This window comes from Oncorhynchus nerka, linkage group LG9a (assembly GCF_034236695.1).
Source record: "Oncorhynchus nerka isolate Pitt River linkage group LG9a, Oner_Uvic_2.0, whole genome shotgun sequence".
NCBI lineage: Eukaryota > Metazoa > Chordata > Actinopteri > Salmoniformes > Salmonidae > Oncorhynchus > Oncorhynchus nerka.
This window is the reverse complement of record NC_088404.1, coordinates 8,565,357-8,586,479: the sequence shown is the minus strand read 5'-3', so window position 1 is coordinate 8,586,479 and position 21,123 is coordinate 8,565,357. Positions and strand designations below refer to the sequence as shown.

The 21,123-nt window shown below is 41.9% G+C and overlaps 1 protein-coding gene across 1 annotated transcript; it reads left to right on the top strand.

Moving 5' to 3' along the window:
* The first annotated feature begins 1,513 nt into the window (after nucleotides 1–1,513).
* Nucleotides 1,514–17,342, top strand: LOC115121527 (secretory carrier-associated membrane protein 5). Its single transcript, XM_029650630.2, has 7 exons — nucleotides 1,514–1,869; nucleotides 6,748–6,823; nucleotides 7,147–7,266; nucleotides 12,838–12,994; nucleotides 13,385–13,486; nucleotides 15,024–15,141; nucleotides 17,097–17,342. The coding sequence occupies exons 2-7, from the start codon at nucleotides 6,817–6,819 to the stop codon at nucleotides 17,292–17,294; spliced, it is 702 nt and encodes a 233-aa protein (XP_029506490.1). The 5' UTR covers nucleotides 1,514–1,869; nucleotides 6,748–6,816; the 3' UTR covers nucleotides 17,295–17,342.
* The last annotated feature ends 3,781 nt before the right edge of the window (nucleotides 17,343–21,123 follow it).

Below are 21,123 nucleotides of genomic sequence, written 5' to 3'. Positions count from 1 at the left end.
CGTCGGCAGCAGGTGCTCAGCTCGTGCACAGGCAGCAGCAGGCCAGCAGCAATTTCAGCAAATTGCAAATCATTGTTGGCTGACTGCAGCAGCAGTAGTACGGGTTGGACAAGCCAAACCCAATGAATATAGTTGGTCACGAATGTTTGATCTTGAGCAGAACTTACAACATAATTCAACATGTCTCAATCAAATCGGAAAGAAAAGAGTGGAATTCTGTACCTGAACAAATGTCAAATCATATTTTTTGCCGAGATGGCCAGTCAATTTGAGTAACGTTATTATATATTCTACGTAATGAAGCAGTTTTACGTTATCACGCAATGACATCACAACATCTTTTAGCAACAAATCAGCCTGCCTCTAGCAACTTACCCTGAAAATTTGTTGGCAACACTGGTAATGGTGCATTATCGCCAATGCAATCCCTCGTCCACTTACCCTCACCAGTAGGCAGTGGCTGCGTTTCAAACTCATCCAAGACACACCCTCGTCCACTGCAAAGCAGTTCGACAGTAAAACAGTCAATAATGGGGCTGCAGGGTAGCCTAGTGGTTAAGAGCGTTGGACTAGTAACCGACAGGTTGCAAGATCAAATCCCCGAGCTGACAAGGTACAAATCTGTCCTTCTGCTCCTGAACAAGGCACTGTTCCTAGGCCGTCATTGAAAATAAGAATTTGTTCTTAACTGACTTGTGTAAAGAATTGCTATTATACAGGAGACCAATCTACTGCTAAATACATGGCTATTGCATTGTTATAACTGAAACACATAGCAACGTATTTTCACAGTAAAGCCTGTGGGGTCCCCTACAGGATAGCTCCCACATTACACACATAATCTCCCTTTTAACCGAACACTGTGTGCCCGAAGAAGATTCTACGATGACGGACAGACAACTGAGCCAATGGCGGAAGACTACAGACCAGCTGAACCAATCCGGAGATCCGATCTACTTTCTGTGACGTATATAAGGGCTGTGCTGACTGTTTACTCGCTCTCTGCCTGCTGTTCCAACACGAACTAACGGAAGAGCCGTAATTACGCTGTACTACATATTTTCACTCTGAATAAACTGTTTACTTGTCATAAAATTTACCACTTAGTCTGAATCGATCCTTGACCGGCTCACCCATCTTCATATTAAATTTCTAACACTTGCCTAGTTAAATTAAGGCAAAAAAAAAAAAAAGAAGCTCAATAGATGAAAATGGTGGGGGGCTTTTTGTAAATTGAAATTTGCTATTGTAAATGTTAGCAACACCTCCGCCAAATTCATAAAGAGTCTGTTACATCTGCTATCAAACACATCTACAGATTACACATCAATTTTAAGATAAAATATTGCACATTAATTATCTTACAATATAAGGGAAAGGGAAGTTGGTATTGGGGTTAATTGCCTTGCTCAAGGGTAGAACTGCTGATGTTTCGCGTTCCTGCGAATGGACTTTTTCCACACTTGCTACTTAACTACATTTAAAACATTTAATATACTTTTAGACTTTCACTCAAGTAGTATTTTACTGGGTACTTACACTTTTATTGGAGTGGTTTAGAAATAAATTCTGTACTTGCTAGTAAGTGGTTTGTTCGGTTCTGGCCAGCAACAAATCCGTTTCCTCAAACCGGTACGTGAGTAAAAAGAGAGAGAGAGGGGAGAAACGTGACGTCACGTGATTGCGTTCTACTCCCAAGCTGTCGGTGGGTGAAGACATTTCTGATTTTAGTCGAATTTTGAATTTCTGTCTCTCGATTAATTTCACAAGCGCGTATTACTGTGTTTCGTGAAGAATATCGTCATAGAATGCAATTGACAGACGTTGCATAGTATCAGCACTGCTGGTTTGTGGGGGAAACAAAAGGAGGTAAGAAATAAAACCATTCTAACGAGTCCATACCGTGTTATTTCCATTCCATTCATTCATTCTGTTTAAGTAACACGACTGAGCAAATTACAGATTTACAGAATGATCTGTGCATAAATAGAATGTAAATGCGGCAAGAAAGGTACAAACGTCAGACGTGTTTTATTGAGTCCAGCTGAAAAATACCTTATCATGTCGTAGGCTAGGCTCTACTCCTCTGAAGGGCGCTGCTTCTCCATTGACAGTAGTGCTCATCACGATGCAATTGTAGCATACAAACAGCGGCATCATGCATCCTGCCCATCCTTTAAAATGAAAAACAAATCTGAATTGGAAGAAGAAGAAAAACACATCATATTGCATAGATTCGTGGTCTCAAAACACCGTTTATTATCAGTATGATGGTATTATTTGGTGCAAAAATATATGCTGGGAAAATGCCCTTCATCCATACAGACTCAACCTCTGATGGACATGACACATTTTGAATGGGCCAAAATGTGATTATTTCAGTCGTCAAAATATGATTGAGATAGCTGCAAATATTCTTCATCACACTGTCAAGCTTTACTAAAATTGTTTTAAATAATCTTATGTAGGCTACAATGTACAGTGCATTCGGGAATTATTCAGACCCACATTTTGTTATGTTTCTGATTTAGGATTTAAATAAATTATTTTCCTCATCAGTCTACACACTACCCAAATAATGACAAAGCGAAAACAGGTTTTTGTTAATACCTTATTTACATAAGTATTCAGACCTTTTGCTATGAGACTTGAGCTCAGGTGCATCCTGTTTCCATTGAATCATCCTTGAGATGTTTCTACAACTTGGAGTCCACCTGTGGTAAATTAATTTGATTGGACATGATTTGGAAAGGCACACACCTGTCTATAGAAGGTCTCACATGTTAGAGCAAAAACCAAGCCATTAGGTTCAAAGGAATTGTCCGTAGAGCTCCGAGACAGGATTATGTTGAGGCACAGATCTGGGGAAAGGCATCAAAACATTTGTGCAGCATTGAAGGTCGCCAAGAACACTGTGGCCTCCATCATCCTGAAATGGAAAAAGTTTGGAACCACCAAGACTCTTCCTAGAGCTGGCCGCCCGGCGAAACTGAGTAATTGGGGGAGAAGGGCCTTGGTCAGGGAGGTGACCAAGAACCAGATGGTCACAGAGCTCTAGCGTTCCTTTGTGGAGATGGGAGAACCTTCCAAAAATCTCTGTAGCACTCCACCAATCAGGCCTTTATGGTAGAGTGGCCAGATGGAAGCCACTCCTCTGTAAAAAGCACATGACAGCCCGCTTGGTGTTTGCCAAAAGACACCTAAAGACTCTCAGACCATGAGACACAAGATTCTCTGGTCTGATGAAACCAATATTTAACTCTTTGGCCTGAATGCCAAGCGTCACCTCTGTGGGAAACCTGGTACCATCCCTACGGTGAATTATGGTGGTGGCAGCGTCAAGCTGTGGGGATGTTTTTCAGTGGCAGGGACTGGGAGACTAGTCAGGATCGAGGGAAAGATGAACGGAGCAAAGTAAAGAGATCCTTGATGAAAACCTGCTCCAGAGCGCTCAGGACCTCAGACTCTGGTTTAAGGTTCATCTTCCAAGAGGACAGCATAAGCACACAGCCAAGAAAACGCAGGAGTAGCTTCGGGACAAGTCTCCTGAATGTCCTTGAGTGGCCCAGCCAGAGCCCGGACTTGAACCCGATCGAACATCTCTGGAGAGACCTAAAAATAGCTGTGCAGCGACGCTCCCCATCCGACCTGACAGAGCTTGAGAGGATCTGCAGAGAAGAATGGGAGAAACTCCCCAGATACAGGTGTGCCAAGCTTGTAGCATCATACCCAAGAAGTCTCGAGGCTGTAATCTCTGAGCAACGATGCTTCAACAAAGTACAGAGTAAAAGGTCTGAATACTAATGTAAATGTGATATTGTTTTTTAAAATCTGTTTTTGCTTTTTCATTATGTGGTATTGTGTATAGATTGATGAGGGGGGAAAACAATTTCATCCATCCATTAGAATAAGGCTGTAACGTGAAAAAAAGTCCAGGGATCTGAATACTTTCCGAATGCACTGTGTCTCTCCATTAAAGTATGGGTCGTATTTTTAAAAGGCTTGTCTGATGCATCATTGAAGTAACATGTCACTGCATGAAAATGCACATTTACGGGTCGAACCATCCAGTGCGCAAGTCCGTAAAAAACGTACCGTTTCTGAAAATTAGCAGGCACGTGTCCAACATCGTTTGGTCCCGTAAATCTCCGATAACACCATCAACGGTTCAGTGTATCGGGACCAGACACATCCACCCACTTACCAGGACACATCTTGACATTCCAGTGCACGCCTCTGACATCAGTTGCAATACATCTCTGTCCACGTCTCTCCCATAAATGTCGGTAAATGGCCGTGCGCTTGCTTAAGGTTGCACATGCTTACCCCCCCGCCCCCCCCACACACACACAAACACACACACTGAAAGCTTATGCTAGTTGTCGGTAGCTTGCCTTAGTAGCGGTCACTGGTATATATAAAAATAAACTATTCATTATTTAAAGAATGAGTCCATTAGGATTTAATTAAATTGCTTTTCATAATTTTTTATTATCACATCAGAGTTCCGACACCTTTTCAGAAATAAAATTCAAGCACCACTATCAAGGTTTTTCCCAGCACCTCATGACATCGCTATACTAAAACAACTCTTTAGTTCCTTGAATAAAACACACAAATACACTTCTTGAAGGATGACAATTAGTTTCAGTTGACTAGAAGAAAGTGGGTAATAGCATCTGCATAGGCTAAACAGGGCCTGAAACTAAAGTAAGATCCATGGAGACTAGCCCTAGGCTAAACTGGATGACTCCTGCCAGTACTCTGCTCGATTCTTTTGAAAACACTTTAATTAAATTCATCTTTGAATTTTGAATGATGTACTTATCTGCTTACATGGGTTAAAGGGGGATATACCTCATTTAGAGGAATATGAACGAGCCTTTTCAAAGATCAACAAAAGTGCTAAAAAATATGTATTTTTTAACACACTACTGACAGGAGTCATCCAGTTTGGTCCAGGGTGAGCCTCCATTGGGGTAGCTATAGTGTTGATATTTGAGGGGTCCGTGGGATATAGGTTGCCTTGTTGAAAATTCCCCAGACATGATCCGTGCGGTGTGGCACGCCAAGTAGCTCTGGTCCTTTTCCAAGGGGCTCTGTTGTTCTTGACTACGTTTAATGAGCACCTCACTCCGGAAGTAGGGGGGCTTGACGAACCACACTGGTTTGCTGTTTTGCAGGCCATCTTCCTCATCGCTCATCCGGTCCACATTAACTTCTCTCCAAATGTCTCTCATCCTCTGCAAGCACTCTCCACCGTACCCAATAGAACACAGTAAACAAACGCATAAATCTCAAGTCGTGCATATTCATATTCCCACTCTTCAGAGAGAATGTAAAAGTGTTATCTTTGTTGAATTGAGTTGTAACATTTACACAATCTCTAGAAGAATCTACTTTTATTAGCTAATTGCCTTTGCAAAAAGATATGTCTTACTAGGTGTGTATGTGTAACGGATGTGAAATGGCTAGCTAGTTAGCGGTGGTGCGCGCTGGTAGTGTTTCAATCTGTGACGTCACTCGCTTTGAGACCTTGAAGTAGTGGTTCCCCTTGCTCTGCACGGATTGTGGTTTTTGTGGAGCGATGGGTAACGATGCTTCGTGGGTGTCAGTTGTTGATGTGTGCCAGTTGTTGATGTGTGCAGAGGGTCCCTGGTTCGAACCCGGGTATGGGAGAGGGGACGGACTAAAGTTATACTGTTACATATGTATGATGCATCAGGGTTTGAACCGGGCTAGCTAGTGTTAGCTAATTTATCAATAAATGTGCAAAACCACTATATATACACCCATGCATTACGTTAAATGTAACAAAATCCTAAGAACAGCTAGCCAACTACAATATAAGCTAAAAGCCTAGCGCTGAGCTAGCTAATGTTAGCACTTAGCAATTAGCATGCAACAGTTAGATACAAATTTCATAAAAAGTCAACTTAGAAAATATCATTCGTGTTGTTTGTATATAAATACATTATAACAGAAATGTAAAATAATCTGAGACGCCATCTTGTTCTCATTAATTTACATACAAAGTTAGCCAGTTTAGTTTGGCTACACTCTAATGAATGAGAATCTCACTTGTTTTTCACTCGATCAAACCCCTTATTATACATAAAAAATACTAGAAAACTCATCACAGGTTAGATAAACAATGGATACATGGAGAGTTGGCTTCTTTTCACAGGGGTGCTTCTCTTCCAACACACGAGTTTGAGAGGTACGTGCCTGTGGCATTTGAGAATTTACTTTACTTTACGTGCACGGTCCGGATATTTCCAGAAACGTATTAATGCATAATTGGGAATTGACTATAACACAATTACCATATCACGGATGCGCGGAAGTCTACAGGAGTCCACAATCAAATTGGGAAATTCCCACCCACGACCGGGCACCTTAAATTTCACGGGAATATAGTAGATCCGATTTCACCCAGAAACGTTTCTTTTCATGCAGTGCTTCACCATTACATTGTAATCTCATATTGTAGCAGTGGGGCTGGTGGGCTAGCTATATATGAGCGCAAAGCACACTGGGAGAGACACTGGGACAGCTGGTTCTGGTGTCATTTCACAGGTACCTCCTCATCCATTGGCCACTCAATGTTCTTCATGGCCCTATCGACATTTCATGTCACTTAGGCAAAATATTGAATAGCCAATTTGTTTCTGGATTGAATATGAAGGTAATTTATAGCTTTTATGATAGTATACTTTGATTAATACAACTTTATATTCTTTTCAGTTTTGATTTCCAAGGAAATTGGGTGTTGGATCATATTTATTTTCAACTGGAGGGACAGATCCAGTTGTAATGGCAGGTAGGTTATAACTGATTTTAATGATCTCATTCATACAAGGATATCATCATAGTAGAGATTTTGTTAGTGTGACTTCTGTGTGTATTGAATTATGACTATTGTTTTTTAAAGGTATAAGCATGTTATTATCATATAATTGTAGTATGACTGCACATTGCTTAACAGTAATATTTTATTAATCAAGTACAAATGTTGTCTTGATCAGGTTCAATGACCTGTACTTCAACCCAAAATAATATATTGTTTTCATTCAAGATCTGACTATTAAAAGGGAATTACCAGCAACATCAACGTGATAGCTTTTTTCTTTTTTTTTCTCGCAGAAAACAATTTCCCTCCCCTGCCTCGCTTCATCCCTCTGAGGCCATGTTTCTATCAGGATTTTAACGAGATCCCAGATGTACATCGCTCCATGTGCAAGAAGCTGTACTACCTATGGATCTGTGAGTGTGGCTGATCTCAAATGGCACCTTTTTATTGTTTTTTGTCGTGCACTACTTTTAACCAGGGCACATAGGGTTTCTGGTCCAAACTAAGGGTTTCTGGTCCAAGCTAAGGGTTTCTGGTCCAAACTAAGGGTTTCTGGTCCGAGCTAAGGGTTTCTGGTCCAAACTAAGGGTTTCTGGTCCAAACTAAGGGTTTCTGGTCCAAACTAAGGGTTTCTGGTCCGAGCTAAGGGGTTTCTGGTCCAAGCTAAGGGTTTCTAAGGGTTTCTGGTCCGAGCTAAGGGTTTCTAAGGGTTTCTGGTCCGAGCTAAGGGTTTCTGGTCCGAGCTAAGGGTTTCTGGTTCTGGTCCGAGCTAAGGGTTTCTGGTCCGAGCTAAGGGGTTTCTGGTCCAAGCTAAGGGGTTTCTGGTCCAAGCTAAGGGGTTTCTGGTCCGAGCTAAGGGGTTTCTGGTCCGAGCTAAGGGGTTTCTGGTCCAAGCTAAGGGGTTTCTGGTCCAAGCTAAGGGGTTTCTGGTCCAAGCTAAGGGGTTTCTGGTCCAAGCTAAGGGGTTTCTGGTCCAAGCTAAGGGGTTTCTGGTCCAAGCTAAGGGGTTTCTGGTCCAAGCTAAGGGGTTTCTGGTCCAAGCTAAGGGGTTTCTGGTCCAAGCTAAGGGTTTCTGGTCCAAGCTAAGGGGTTTCTGGTCCAAGCTAAGGGGTTTCTGGTCCAAGCTAAGGGGTTTCTGGTCCAAGCTAAGGGGTTTCTGGTCCAAGCTAAGGGGTTTCTGGTCCAAGCTAAGGGGTTTCTGGTCCAAGCTAAGGGTTTCTAAGGGTTTCTGGTCCGAGCTAAGGGTTTCTGGTCCGAGCTAAGGGTTTCTGGTCCAAACTAAGGGTTTCTGGTCCAAGCTAAGGGTTTCTGGTCCAAGCTAAGGGTTTCTGGTCCAAGCTAAGGGTTTCTGGTCCACGCTAAGGGTTTCTGGTCCAAGCTAAGGGCTTTCTGGTCCAAGCTAAGGGCTTTCTGGTCCAAGCTAAGGGGTTTCTGGTCCAAGCTAAGGGTTTCTGGTCCAAGCTAAGGGGTTTCTGGTCCAAGCTAAGGGTTTCTGGTCCAAGCTAAGGGTTTCTGGTCCAAGCTAAGGGTTTCTGGTCCAAGCTAAGGGTTTCTGGTCCAAGCTAAGGGTTTCTGGTCCAAACTAGGGGTTTCTGGTCCAAGCTAAGGGGTTTCTGGTCCAAGCTAAGGGGTTTCTGGTCCAAGCTAAGGGGTTTCTGGTCCAAGCTAAGGGTTTCTGGTCCAAGCTAAGGGTTTCTGGTCCAAGCTAAGGGTTTCTGGTCCGAGCTAAGGGTTTCTGGTCCGAGCTAAGGGTTTCTGGTCCGAGCTAAGGGTTTCTGGTCCGAGCTAAGGGTTTCTGGTCCAAGCTAAGGGTTTCTGGTCCAAGCTAAGGGTTTCTGGTCCAAGCTAAGGGTTTCTGGTCCAAGCTAAGGGTTTCTGGTCCAAGCTAAGGAGTGTACATGTATAGGGAACAGGGTGACATTTGGAAGACACCCTGTGATTAGAGACTGAGGCTTCTGGACTGGTTTCCCAGACATAGATATAGCAAAGCCAGTTCTTATATGGCATTTTCCGTTGAGAATGCTTTTAGGTCCGGTCCTGAACTTGGCTAAATTTGGGTGTGTGGGTAAACCAGCTTCAAATGTTCCAAAGGTACTCTTTATATTTCAAATGCCATCATGTATCACAGCTAATATTCTTCAAAGAGATGCCGGTAGAATATTAGAGGTATATACTGCGTACCGGGCACCACTGGCTCACTCTTAACAAATCCATTTACATACTGTATTTAATGTTTAGATCACTAAAGTGGACGACATACAGGTAAACTGTCAAGGGCCTCATCTGCTACTGTTTGGCCTTCCTTTTAACATCACCTGTGTGTGTTTTTTACCCAAAATAATATGAGGAAACACAGGTATACAGTAGCAGGAAGGCTGGTATAGCTGATTTGTGACATCTAGGCATCCATCCAATAATAATGTTTTGTCTTTTTTTCCATCACAATCATCTTCCTCTAGTTTAAAGCCTCCCATCTCTATACCATTAACCTGACAACAATAACTGAACATTAAGCTAATAGTTCAAGCGTAAGCTTTTATATATGGATGATTTGTATACCTTTTTCATTTGTAATTTTCATTTCATTATCACTCAGGCCGGGGGGAATATAAAAGTAAGTTTAAATACAGAAATAGGTTATGATTAGTTTGTGCCTCTTAGCCTACTAGTCAGTGTATTGTGTGTTGAATGGATAGCTGATTGCTTTAGTTTTAGAAAGTCCCAAATGAAGCCCTCTATAGTGTTATTTTTATTCATTGACTTGCCTCGTTAAAAAAAAGATATACAAAAAAAGAAGCAGACCATAACTTGGTCATAGAGATCTTTCCTTTATATCTCAGATTCTAAACCATAAAGCTACCGTTACTGACTCTGTAGACTCCCATACATAAAGCTACCGTTACTGGCTCTGTAGACTCCCATACATAAAGCTACCGTTACTGGCTCTGTAGACTCCCATACATAAAGCTACCGTTACTGTCTCTGTAGACTCCCATACATAAAGCTACTGTCTCTGTAGACTCCCATACATAAAGCTACCGTTACTGTCTCTGTAGACTCCCATACATAAAGCTACTGTTACTGGCTCTGTCGACTCCCATACATAATGCTACCGTTACTGGCTCTGTAGACTCCCATACATAAAGCTACCGTTACTGGCTCTGTAGACTCCCATACATAATGCTACCGTTACTGGCTCTGTAGACTCCCATACATAATGCTACCGTTACTGGCTCTGTAGACTCCCATACATAAAGCTACTGTCTCTGTAGACTCCCATACATAAAGCTACTGTCTCTGTAGACTCTCATACATAAAGCTACCGTTACTGTCTCTGTAGACTCCCATACATAAAGCTACCGTTAGACTCCCATACATAATGCTACCGTTACTGGCTCTGTAGACTCCCATACATAAAGCTACCGTTACTGGCTCTGTAGACTCCCATACATAATGCTACCGTTACTGGCTCTGTAGACTCCCATACATAATACCGTTAAGACTCCCATACATAAAGCTACCGTTACTGGCTCTGTCGACTCCCATACATAATGCTACCGTTACTGTCTCTGTAGACTCCCATACATAATGCTACCGTTACTGGCTCTGTAGACTCCCATTCATAAAGCTACCGTTACTGGCTCTGTAGACTCCCATACATAATGCTACCGTTACTGGCTCTGTCGACTCCCATACATCGACTCCCATACATAATGCTACCGTTACTGGCTCTGTAGACTCCCATACATAAAGCTACCGTTACTGGCTCTGTAGACTCCCATACATAAAAGTTACTGGCTCTGTAGACTCCCATACATAAAGCTACTGTCTCTGTAGACTCTCATACATGCTCTCTCTGTAGACTCCCATACATAAAGCTAGTTACTGGCTCTGTCGACTCATACATAATGCTAGTTACTGGCTCTGTAGACTCCCATACATAAAGCTACCGTTACTGGCTCTGTCGACTCCCATACATAATGCTACCGTTACTGTCTCTGTAGACTCCCATACATAATGCTACCGTTACTGGCTCTAGACTCCCATTCATAAAGACCGTTATTGGCTCTACTCCCATACATAATGCTACCGTTACTGGCTCTGTCGACTCCCTTCCATACATAATGCTACCGTTACTGGCTCTGTAGACTCCCATACATAAAGCTACCGTTACTGGCTCTGTAGACTCCCATACATAAAATACTGGCTCTGTAGACTCCCATACATAAAGCTACTGTCTCTGTAGACTCCCATACATAAAGCTACCGTTATCGACTCCCATACATAAAGCTACCGTTACTGGCTCTGTAGACTCCCATACATAAAGCTACCGTTACTGGCTCTGTAGACTCCCACACATAAAGCTACTGTCTCTGTAGACTCCCATACATAAAGCTACCGTTACTGGCTCTGTCGACTCCCATACATAATGCTAGCGTTACTGGCTCTGTAGACTCCCATACATAAAGCTACCGTTACTGGCTCTGTAGACTCCCATACATAAAGCTACTGTCTCTGTAGACTCCCATACATAAAGCTACTGTCTCTGTAGACTCTCATACATAAAGCTACCGTTACTGTCTCTGTAGACTCCCATACATAAAGCTACCGTTACTGTCTCTGTAGACTCCCATACATAATGCTACCGTTACTGTCTCTGTAGACTCCCATACATAATGCTACCGTTACTGGCTCTGTAGACTCCCAAACATAAAGCTACTGGCTCTGTGACTCCATACATAATGCATAATACATAATGCTACCGTTACTGGCTCTGTAGACTCCCATACATAATGGCTAGACCGTTACTGGCTCTGTCGACTCCCATACATAATGCTACCGTTACTGGCTCTGTCGACTCCCATACATAATGCTACCGTTACTGGCTCTGTAGACTCCCATACATAAAGCTACCGTTACTGGCTCTGTAGACTCCCATACATAAAGCTACCGTTACTGGCTCTGTAGACTCCCATACATAAAGCTACCGTTACTGTCTCTGTAGACTCCCATACATAAAGCTACTGTCTCTGTAGACTCCCATACATAAAGCTACTGTCTCTGTAGACTCTCATACATAAAGCTACCGTTACTGTCTCTGTAGACTCCCATACATAAAGCTACCGTTACTGGCTCTGTAGACTCCCATACATAAAGCTACTGTCTCTGTAGACTCCCATACATAATGCTACCGTTACTGGCTCTGTCGACTCCCATACATAATGCTAGCGTTACTGGCTCTGTCGACTCCCATACATAAAGCTACCGTTACTGGCTCTGTCGACTCCCATAAATAATGCTACCATTACTGGCTCTGTAGACTCCCATACATAAAGCTACCGTTACTGTCTCTGTAGACTCCCATACATAAAGCTACTGTCTCTGTAGACTCCCATACATAAAGCTACTGTCTCTGTAGACTCTCATACATAAAGCTACCGTTACTGTCTCTGTAGACTCCCATACATAATGCTACCGTTACTGGCTCTGTCGACTCCCATACATAATGCTACCGTTACTGGCTCTGTAGACTCCCATACATAAAGCTACCGTTACTGGCTCTGTCGACTCCCATACATAATGCTACCGTTACTGGCTCTGTAGACTCCCATACATAAAGCTACCGTTACTGGCTCTGTAGACTCCCATACATAAAGCTACCGTTACTGGCTCTGTAGACTCCCATACATAAAGCTACCGTTACTGTCTCTGTAGACTCCCATACATAAAGCTACCGTTACTGGCTCTGTAGACTCCCATACATAAAGCTACCTTTACTGTCTCTGCAGACTCCTATACAAATCTGAAGTAACCAATTAAACTTTTACTTTGCTAGATTAATCATCCAATAACAGACCGTGTTGTTCCTTTTTTCCATTTCCATTGCATGCCCTAATGAACATGACCAATGCTGCAGCAGTTCAAATAATGCAAAGTCGACCATTAATATAATTATTTAACCCCCCCCCCGGTTATTGTTACAGTTAACAGTGCCACCTTGGCGGTCAATCTGATTGGCTGCCTGGCATGGATGTGCGGCGGGGGTGGAGCCACTAACTTTGGCATGGCCATTCTGTGGCTCATCCTGTTCACCCCCTGTTCCTACGTGTGCTGGTTCAGACCCATCTACAAGGCCTTCAAGTAAGTACATCCTTCTTCCTGACACCTGGGGTGCGTTCATTTCGGGTTCAACATTTTGCCAAAGTTTGGTCGTTCAGTAACAGTACCGATTCCATTGAAATAAATGTTGAACACCGTTCTGTCTTACTCAACGCACGCACCCTTAGGTTACGTTATACTGTCATGGATGAGGCGGAGAGAAGTGATTTAAAGTTAACGTACAGTACATGTTTAATGAGAAGGTGATGGGGCAACAACGTAGCTCATACATCTGGAGTCCACTTCTGACACCGCGTGTTAAGTTCTCATGAGGCAGAGAGGACGTCAAGTCAAGATACAGTAAGCCCTTTCCACAGTAGGTTAAATCCTGGATTTCTGACTAGATTTACTTCTCTTCTCCCCCCTTTTTAGGACTGACAGCTCGTTCAACTTCATGGCGTTCTTCTTCGTGTTCATGGCCCAGGTGGTGATCAGCATCATTCAGTGTATAGGCATCCCAGGCTGGGGCGTCTGGTAAGGATAGAGCCTGGTTCAGTCTGGTGAAGGCCATTGACATAGGGCTGGGCGATATTGCCTAAATATCATATATGGTTTTTCGTTTTTTTAAATTGACGATATTTTATGTTTTTGATTAATACAAATTCTAAATTTGCTTTATTAGTGAGTGACCCTACGGTGGCAACACATATTCTAAATTATTTAAATGGGTCTTTCTCCATTCTGATTGGTTTATACAGTTCAATTCAACTTCAACCTAATTAAATTTCCTGCATTTCCATCAAATGTAGCCTTTCCTGCACTCATTTGAGGAAATTTCCACACTGCCATGATATGGACAAAATAACTAGGCCTTATATTTAACCAAATGTTGAAATTGCGATTTAGATCAAAACACTTGGGTGAACTTTTGGAATGTTTATTATAATTCTATAGTTAGAATATAAATAATAGTGGGTACTTTGAATACAGTGGTTGACATGACAACGAAGGAAAATGCCATGGACGTGTTATTGTGATAGGTTAGGAACCAAAGTGATGTTCAGTGTTTCCTAGGGGACCCTATAATCTTTGGCTACATTAAATTTTTATTCATATAGCCAACATATTCATGCTTTGCCTATTTCTCATTGATTTAGAAGACACTGTTGCACAAACAAAATGCTGATTTAGGCCTCCACCAGCACTGGTATCAGGATGTATTAGCAAGCTACGTTTGCTCTGACTCTACTTTTATAGCCAGCTAACTAGCGATTAGCATGAGTGGCTAACACGATTTAGCTTACCTTGCTAAGAAAATAAAAACTAGCTATTTGCAGATGTAAGAAACACAAACTAATATTGTAATTATAGAACGCTTGTGGATTTATATTCAGATCAAATTGGTAACAACATTGATATAGTGTGTGCTGCATTGACCATGTAGACTGAACAAAAGTGTCTCGTGGTCACAAGCAACAACAAATGCGCTCCTTGAGTGACAGGGGGCGGGACTAGTACTGTTGAAGCGGCGTGGAGAGAGAGAGTAGAGAGGGATGACTCGAAGTAGCGGAGTAAACTTTAACAATGGACGTTACACACTGCGTATCACATTTAACAAACTAAACATTCAAATACCGCCATAGAAGTTAAAGTAAAACCCAAACCGGTCCATGCATCAATACCGGTGTATGTAGTAAAATACAGTATACCGCCTAGCCCTACACTGATGCCCTAAACGTCAGTTAAAAAAAAACTAAAACAAACGTTTTAAATTGTTGGCGAAAGTCGTGCCTATTGGCTGTAAAAGAAATGGCCTCTGAGTCTGGTCCCTCTTAAGGTTTCTTCCTTCTAGGGAGCTTTTCCTTGCCAATGTCGGTGCTCTTTAATGGGGTCTTGGCCAGGTTACTTTTAACCATTTTGTGACAACAGTTGATGTAAAAAGGGCTAAACTATTTTATTGATTGACCTGATTGTCGGCCATTGGCCTACTGTTAAATTGTATTGTTACCATTAGGGAACCCTGCCTTAGAACAGTCCTCCACTTGTTTCTTCTTCTCCTTCCTTCCTCCAGTGGCTGGCTGGCTACCATCACCTTCTTCAGCACCAATATAGGTTCTGCTGTTGTCATGCTGATCCCCACCATCATGTTCACTGCCATGGCTGTCCTCTCCTTCACTGGGCTCACCAAGGTACAATATACACTTCAGCACTACCGATCACTTTTCTCACTCTGACTACAGTATAATGCAACTCTAGTAACTATGTGAAATGTGTGGTTCATGTTACTGTATGTCAGGGGTCCCCAACTGGCGGCCTTGCGGGACAAATTTTGCCTGTGGGTGATTTTATTGGTCCCCCAAGTTTTTAAAATATTTTTTTGTCGTTGGACATAAGACTAAAAACACCAGCAAATATTTTCCAAGTTATTTAAAATGTAGGAAATCTGTAACAAATTATTCCCACCAATAATAGAGTTATACAGTATTTGATTGTATACATATCTAAGTAATGATTATGTTTTAGTTAAATATTATATCTGTTTGGGCTTCTTGTGGTCAATTTGCAGTCTACTAATTATTTGCCATTATGTTCCGGCCCCTCTGACCATGCGTTCTAGAAAAAAAATCTGTAAGTCTGTGACCTGCGGAGGACAACTACTTGATGGGTTGCTATAGTAATAGGAGATCAGTTCTTATTTAGAGCAAAGACCGTATTTATTTATTGCGACTTTAGTTTGACTTGGCTGTAATATGACTCACAAAATCAAGGACTGGCGGTTAAAAAAAAAAATCCCTTTTGCTAACTCGGGGCACATTTAACCCCTCATTGATGTTTGAACACTGAAATGTTAGTTAATGCCACAGTTTAAAAAAATATATATATATCTCTGACTCGTGCAGGTCCACACCAGAGTTGATGGGGCCGTTGGACAATTTTTTTGTTTTGGCCTGGTCTGACTTTTTACCTTTTGTTGTTTGACAAGCAGTAATATGAATCTCTAACATCATTTCAATCTCTCCCTGACTCTCTCCAGGTCCACAACATGTAGCGTGACACGGGGCCAGTATTATATACAGTCTGGTCCAAAAGTATTGGCATTTATATGGTCAAATGATATGAAAATAGGGAAGAAAATACCCTCTATCTACTGTAAAATATGGTAATAAATCTTTGATGTTATGGGGCTATTTTGCTTCCGTCCTGGGGCTCTTAAGGTCAACGGCATCATGAACTTTACACAGTACCAGGACATTTATAAACCCTGGTTGCCTCTGCTAGAAGGTTGAAACATGGCCACAAGTGTATCTTCCAGTAAGACAATAACCCCCAAGGACACATCAAAATCCACAAAGAAATGGTTCATTGACCACAAAAAAAAAATCGAAATTTTGCAATAACCATCTCAGTTTCCAGCCATGATCGAAACCCCATTGAAAACCGGTGGTTTGAATGAAAGAAGGCAGTCCATAAGTGCATACATAGGATATCAAGGATCTGGAAAGATTATGTATGGAGGAATGGTCTAAGATTCCTCCCAATGTGTTCTCCAACTCATTAAAGATTTTAGAAAAAAATGCTCTGTGTCGTTATCCTACCAAGGGGAGGGTTCTGGGGTCCAGGGGTGGCAATAATTGTTTTGCCCTTGTTAAGATCTATTTTTCTGAGCAGTTGTATAAAATATGAATTTCCCATTTTTTGCATACACAATGTAGCTCAGTATTTTAATTATTTATTTTATAGTGTTTTTGCTCATCTTTATCAAGGGTGCCAATCATTTTGGACCTGACTGTATGTCTCTCACACTATTTCGTTCTTTCTCTCTCCACGCGCAAAACATGTACCGTTGCACTGAAGGACAGTACTCTTTCTCTCTGTCCTCCGTTTGACTTTCTCGCTCTCTCTCTCTCTATTCAGTTCAATTGAAAGGGCTTTATTGGCATGGGAAACGGATTTACATTGCCAAAACAAGTTAAATAAACAAAAGTGAGAAGACACGAAACATCAACAACAGTAATATAACTCACACACCATGTCTCCCTGACAACATGTACCGTGGCACCGGGCCAGTATTTTGTACGTCTCTCTCACACACTAGCTACAGTAATATAACTCACTCTAATACCATCTCTCTGACTCTCTCCAGGTGCACAACATGTACCGTGGCACTGGGGGCAGTATGAGTAAAGCCCAGGAGGAGTGGACCACCGGGGCTTGGAAGAACCCTCACGTCCAGCAGGCAGCGCAGCAGGCCGCTGTAGGGGTGGCGCAGGGAGCCATGCAGCAGCAACAACCCCAGTACTCACAGGCACCCACCTATAACTACGACGACCCGGGCATGTAGGGCAGGGTGGAGGAGAGTGTCAGGGTGGGAGATGGGGGGTGAGATATAGCCAGGGTGGAGGGGAGTGTGAGAGGGGGGGTGAGATATAGCCAGGGTGGAGGGGAGGGTGAGATATAGCCAGGGAGGAGGGGAGGGGGAGATATAGTCAGGGGGAGGTTGAGGAGATATAGCCAGGGTGGAGGGGAGGGTGAGATATAGAGGGTGGAGGGGAGGGTGAGATATAGTCAGGGTGGAGGGGAGGGTGAGATATAGTCAGGGTGGAGGAGAGGGTGAGGAGATATAGCCAGGGTGGAGGAGAGGGTGAGGAGATATAGCCAGGGTGGAGGAGAGGGTGAGATTTTGCCAGGGTGGAGGGGAGGGTGAGATATTGCCAGGGTGGAGGGGAGGGTGAGATATAGCCAGGGTGGAGGAGAGGGTGAGATATAGCCAGGGTAGAGGAGAGGAAGGGTGAGATTTTGCCAGGGTGGAGGGGAGGGTGAGATATAGCCAGGGTGGAGGAGAGGGTTAGAGGGAGGTGAGCTATAGCCAGGGTGCCAGTCTGTTTCTCGTCAACTCCTTATGGAATCGTCAGTTGGCATGAGAGAATAAAACAGAGCCACACAGGGTAGGTGAGGGACAGACCGAGATGAAAAGGGATGATCATCAAATGAGAACAAAATTCACAATTTAGGGTTCAATTCCGAATAGGATGATGTAATGTTTTGATTTTGCGCCAAAAGGTTTCCCTTAAGCATAGGAATAATATGTTTTACTGAACTCACATCTATCCCTTAGCGTGGACCAACACTCCAACCATGCACATAGTTGTTGTTACTATTACACGTTTTTCAAGCTGAATTTCTCTGCTTCCATGTGCCAGACAGACACTTGCACTGCCCCGTAATTCTGATTCGCTTTGAATAGAAGAGTATACAATCCAGTCTTACTAGAGCCAATGCCATGTTTCCCGAAAATATTATGGGTTATTGCTTTTGGAAGGATGTTTTATTTAATGGAAGGAGCTTAGCAGGAACTAGTAGGATTGTGATGTCTTTGAGAAACAGTTTATACTTGTTTTTGTTTTTGCAGTGCTGTATCATTATAAAAAGGATAAACGTGGACATGACAACAAACAAAAAAATGCAGGAAAATCTTATTTGAATCGTATTTAAAAAAGGATTAGAGCAATTTTTGTCCATGTTGAATTTTTATCTAGATTCTCAGGAAAGGAGTGATATTCATCTACCTTGTTTTAGACAGAAATGGATAGAAATACAATAGAAGTCTATTTATAGTCTGTGTGTTTAGATCTTACCTAGTTGCTGGATAGCTAATGGCTACATGTCAGTGTTTAGCTAGCATTGCCTAGAGTGGAAATACCAGACTGCGGTTGGCTTCTTCATCTCCAGTCACAAGGCATAACAAAGTCATGTTAGAAGTGTCTACTAGTTCCTTACCATTTTACGTTTCAGGTTACAGGGGAGTGTTTTTTTTTTTTGAACAGTCATTATGCTATTGATTATCAGTGAAACAAAGAATAGGTGTTGAATTATAACAAGTCATTTGAAACACGCACGTACAGTGTTCGCATAGGATGGAACATTCCAAGTATGGCAACTGTAACCCAGTTAAGAATTAAGTTGTAAATGTAGTCTTCGTTCCCCATGTATTTGCTGTTAGTAGATGTTTATGAACGTTTATTCCCATTGGTCAAATCCTCTCACTAATCCTGAAAGTGAACCCTGTGAAGCGAATGCAACAACAACAACAACAAATTACCATATTACCCAGGGGGCAAAGCTGGTTGTAAAATGGTGTCATTGGTGACGTCATAACAATCAGTATTGCTCTGGGTAATGGTGGATTTTTAACCTTGACGAGTGCAACGTTAGTACATGAGTGTGGTTATGACTAGAGGGGGTACAACTTCGACCCGGAAGTGACTTTTCGTTGCAGGTTAGGAGAGCATTTTAGCTAAAACCCTAACCTTTCTCCTCACCTGCTGTGTAAATGAACCTAACCTTGCAACGAAAAATTAACTTCCGGGTCGTTAGGTGTACTTCCTCTAGTCAGAACCCATGAGTGTAGATGTGAAAATGGTATATGAAAATATAATATTGTTAACACAAATATCTCATTTTAATGAACTGAAACTCGAAGAAAATAACTATCTAGCCTTTGTCTTTAGTCTTCAAAATAACTCTTAAATTGAAGAATTCTTTAATGAATAGATATTACAAAAATGTGTATACAGTATTAGACTTGAAACAAATGTGAATGTGTACATGAACGACAGATCTTTTCAAAATCCTGTGAATTGTCTTGTCTGATTGTGTGGTGATATTCAATATGATTTTCTTTTTAAAAAATTCTCAAATTTCGTTGGGGGCGGGGTTTGTACAGACCTGCCTTTCCCCTGTATATTTTCTATGATGTGTGTGAATGCAGCTCAGTTCTTTGTCCTTCTGGTTGTTGGTATTATATGTTTGTAAAGGCTTCTGTGTTTTATTTGAGGCACACTAAACCTGGAATTTCAACCTCGATGGTTGCTGTATTCACATGCACTGGAGCAAACGTAAACGTGAATTTACAGATCAACTTGTAAATGATGAACATAAAATGATGAACATCAGTGGAGCCCATCTTTGTTTGTAAATTGATATTTCGGTGCCACCCAGATGATAGATTGTGTTGTAATGAATTAATATTTCACCAGAAAAATCACATAGTGTAACCTATCAAGTAGACTATAATCTCTTTAGCCTGGAATCTGAATGGATGTCATTACGTTTCACCAGTGTTAGTGGTGAGTGTCTGGTTTAACCAGGCTACAATCCTTAACCATGTCCATCTGTAGTAACATGGTTGACAGAAGCCTTGGTTCTTTACTGTGTATTCTAGTACGTGCAACAGAACAAAACAACGTTTCTGTGTGTAGTAAGTCAATAGGTGTGGTTTTGGTGAATTCGTGAGTCAAGATCAGACCTGTGTGTCATGTTGTGTACAAAGTCACATAACGGTATGTGTGATAATTGATGTTAAATACAAATGTGTCCAAGCTTACCTTTTACAATGTTCTGTAGATTTATCTCTCAAATGGCACCTATTCCCTATGTAGTGCACTACTTATAACCAAAGCCCATTCCCGATAGTGGACTACTTCTCAGTGCACGATATTGGGTGCCATTTCAAATGCAGACCTGCTATATAGACGGATAGGGTTCCATTTCAAATGCAGACCTGGTCTGAAGTAAGGCACTATATAGACGATAGGGTTCCATTTCAGGGAGGCATCCTGTGACCAAAACTGCAGTCCTTTTGACAGTCTGCTATATTCAATCTTCCATATTGTCGTTGGGTCATGTGTGTTGTTCCACAGCATCTGAAAGCCATTTCTCATTGACCATGGTCCTTTCTGTATGTGTTTTGATATGTACCCTGTACTATAATAACATAAGTATAGATATCAATGACTTGAAATGGAGGTAAATATGAATAACATTGCCATGGATAAATAAAACACAGGTATATACAGTGCATTTGTGTGGATTACAAAAATTAAAAAATCTCATATACTCACAATAGCCTGTAATGACAAAGCAAAAAAACAAACAGGTTATTAGGAATGTTTGCATATTTATTAAAATGAACTGAAATATCACATTTCCATAATTATTCACACCCTTTACTCTCATTTACATAAGTATTCAGACCCTTTACTCTCTACTTTGTTGAAGCACCTCTGTCAGCGATTACAGCGTCGAGTCTTCTTGGGGAATGATGCTACAAGCTTGGCACACCTGTATTTGGGGAGTTTCTCCCATTGTTCTCTGCAGATCCTCTCAAGCTC

Excerpts from the sequence above, each read along its gene's own strand:
- LOC115121527 (XM_029650630.2), top strand. Across the intron at positions 7,267-12,837 it reads GCTGTACTACCTATGGATCT|TTAACAGTGCCACCTTGGCG; the intron begins GTGAGTGTGGCT and ends TTATTGTTACAG. Across the intron at positions 12,995-13,384 it reads CCCATCTACAAGGCCTTCAA|GACTGACAGCTCGTTCAACT; the intron begins GTAAGTACATCC and ends CCCCCTTTTTAG.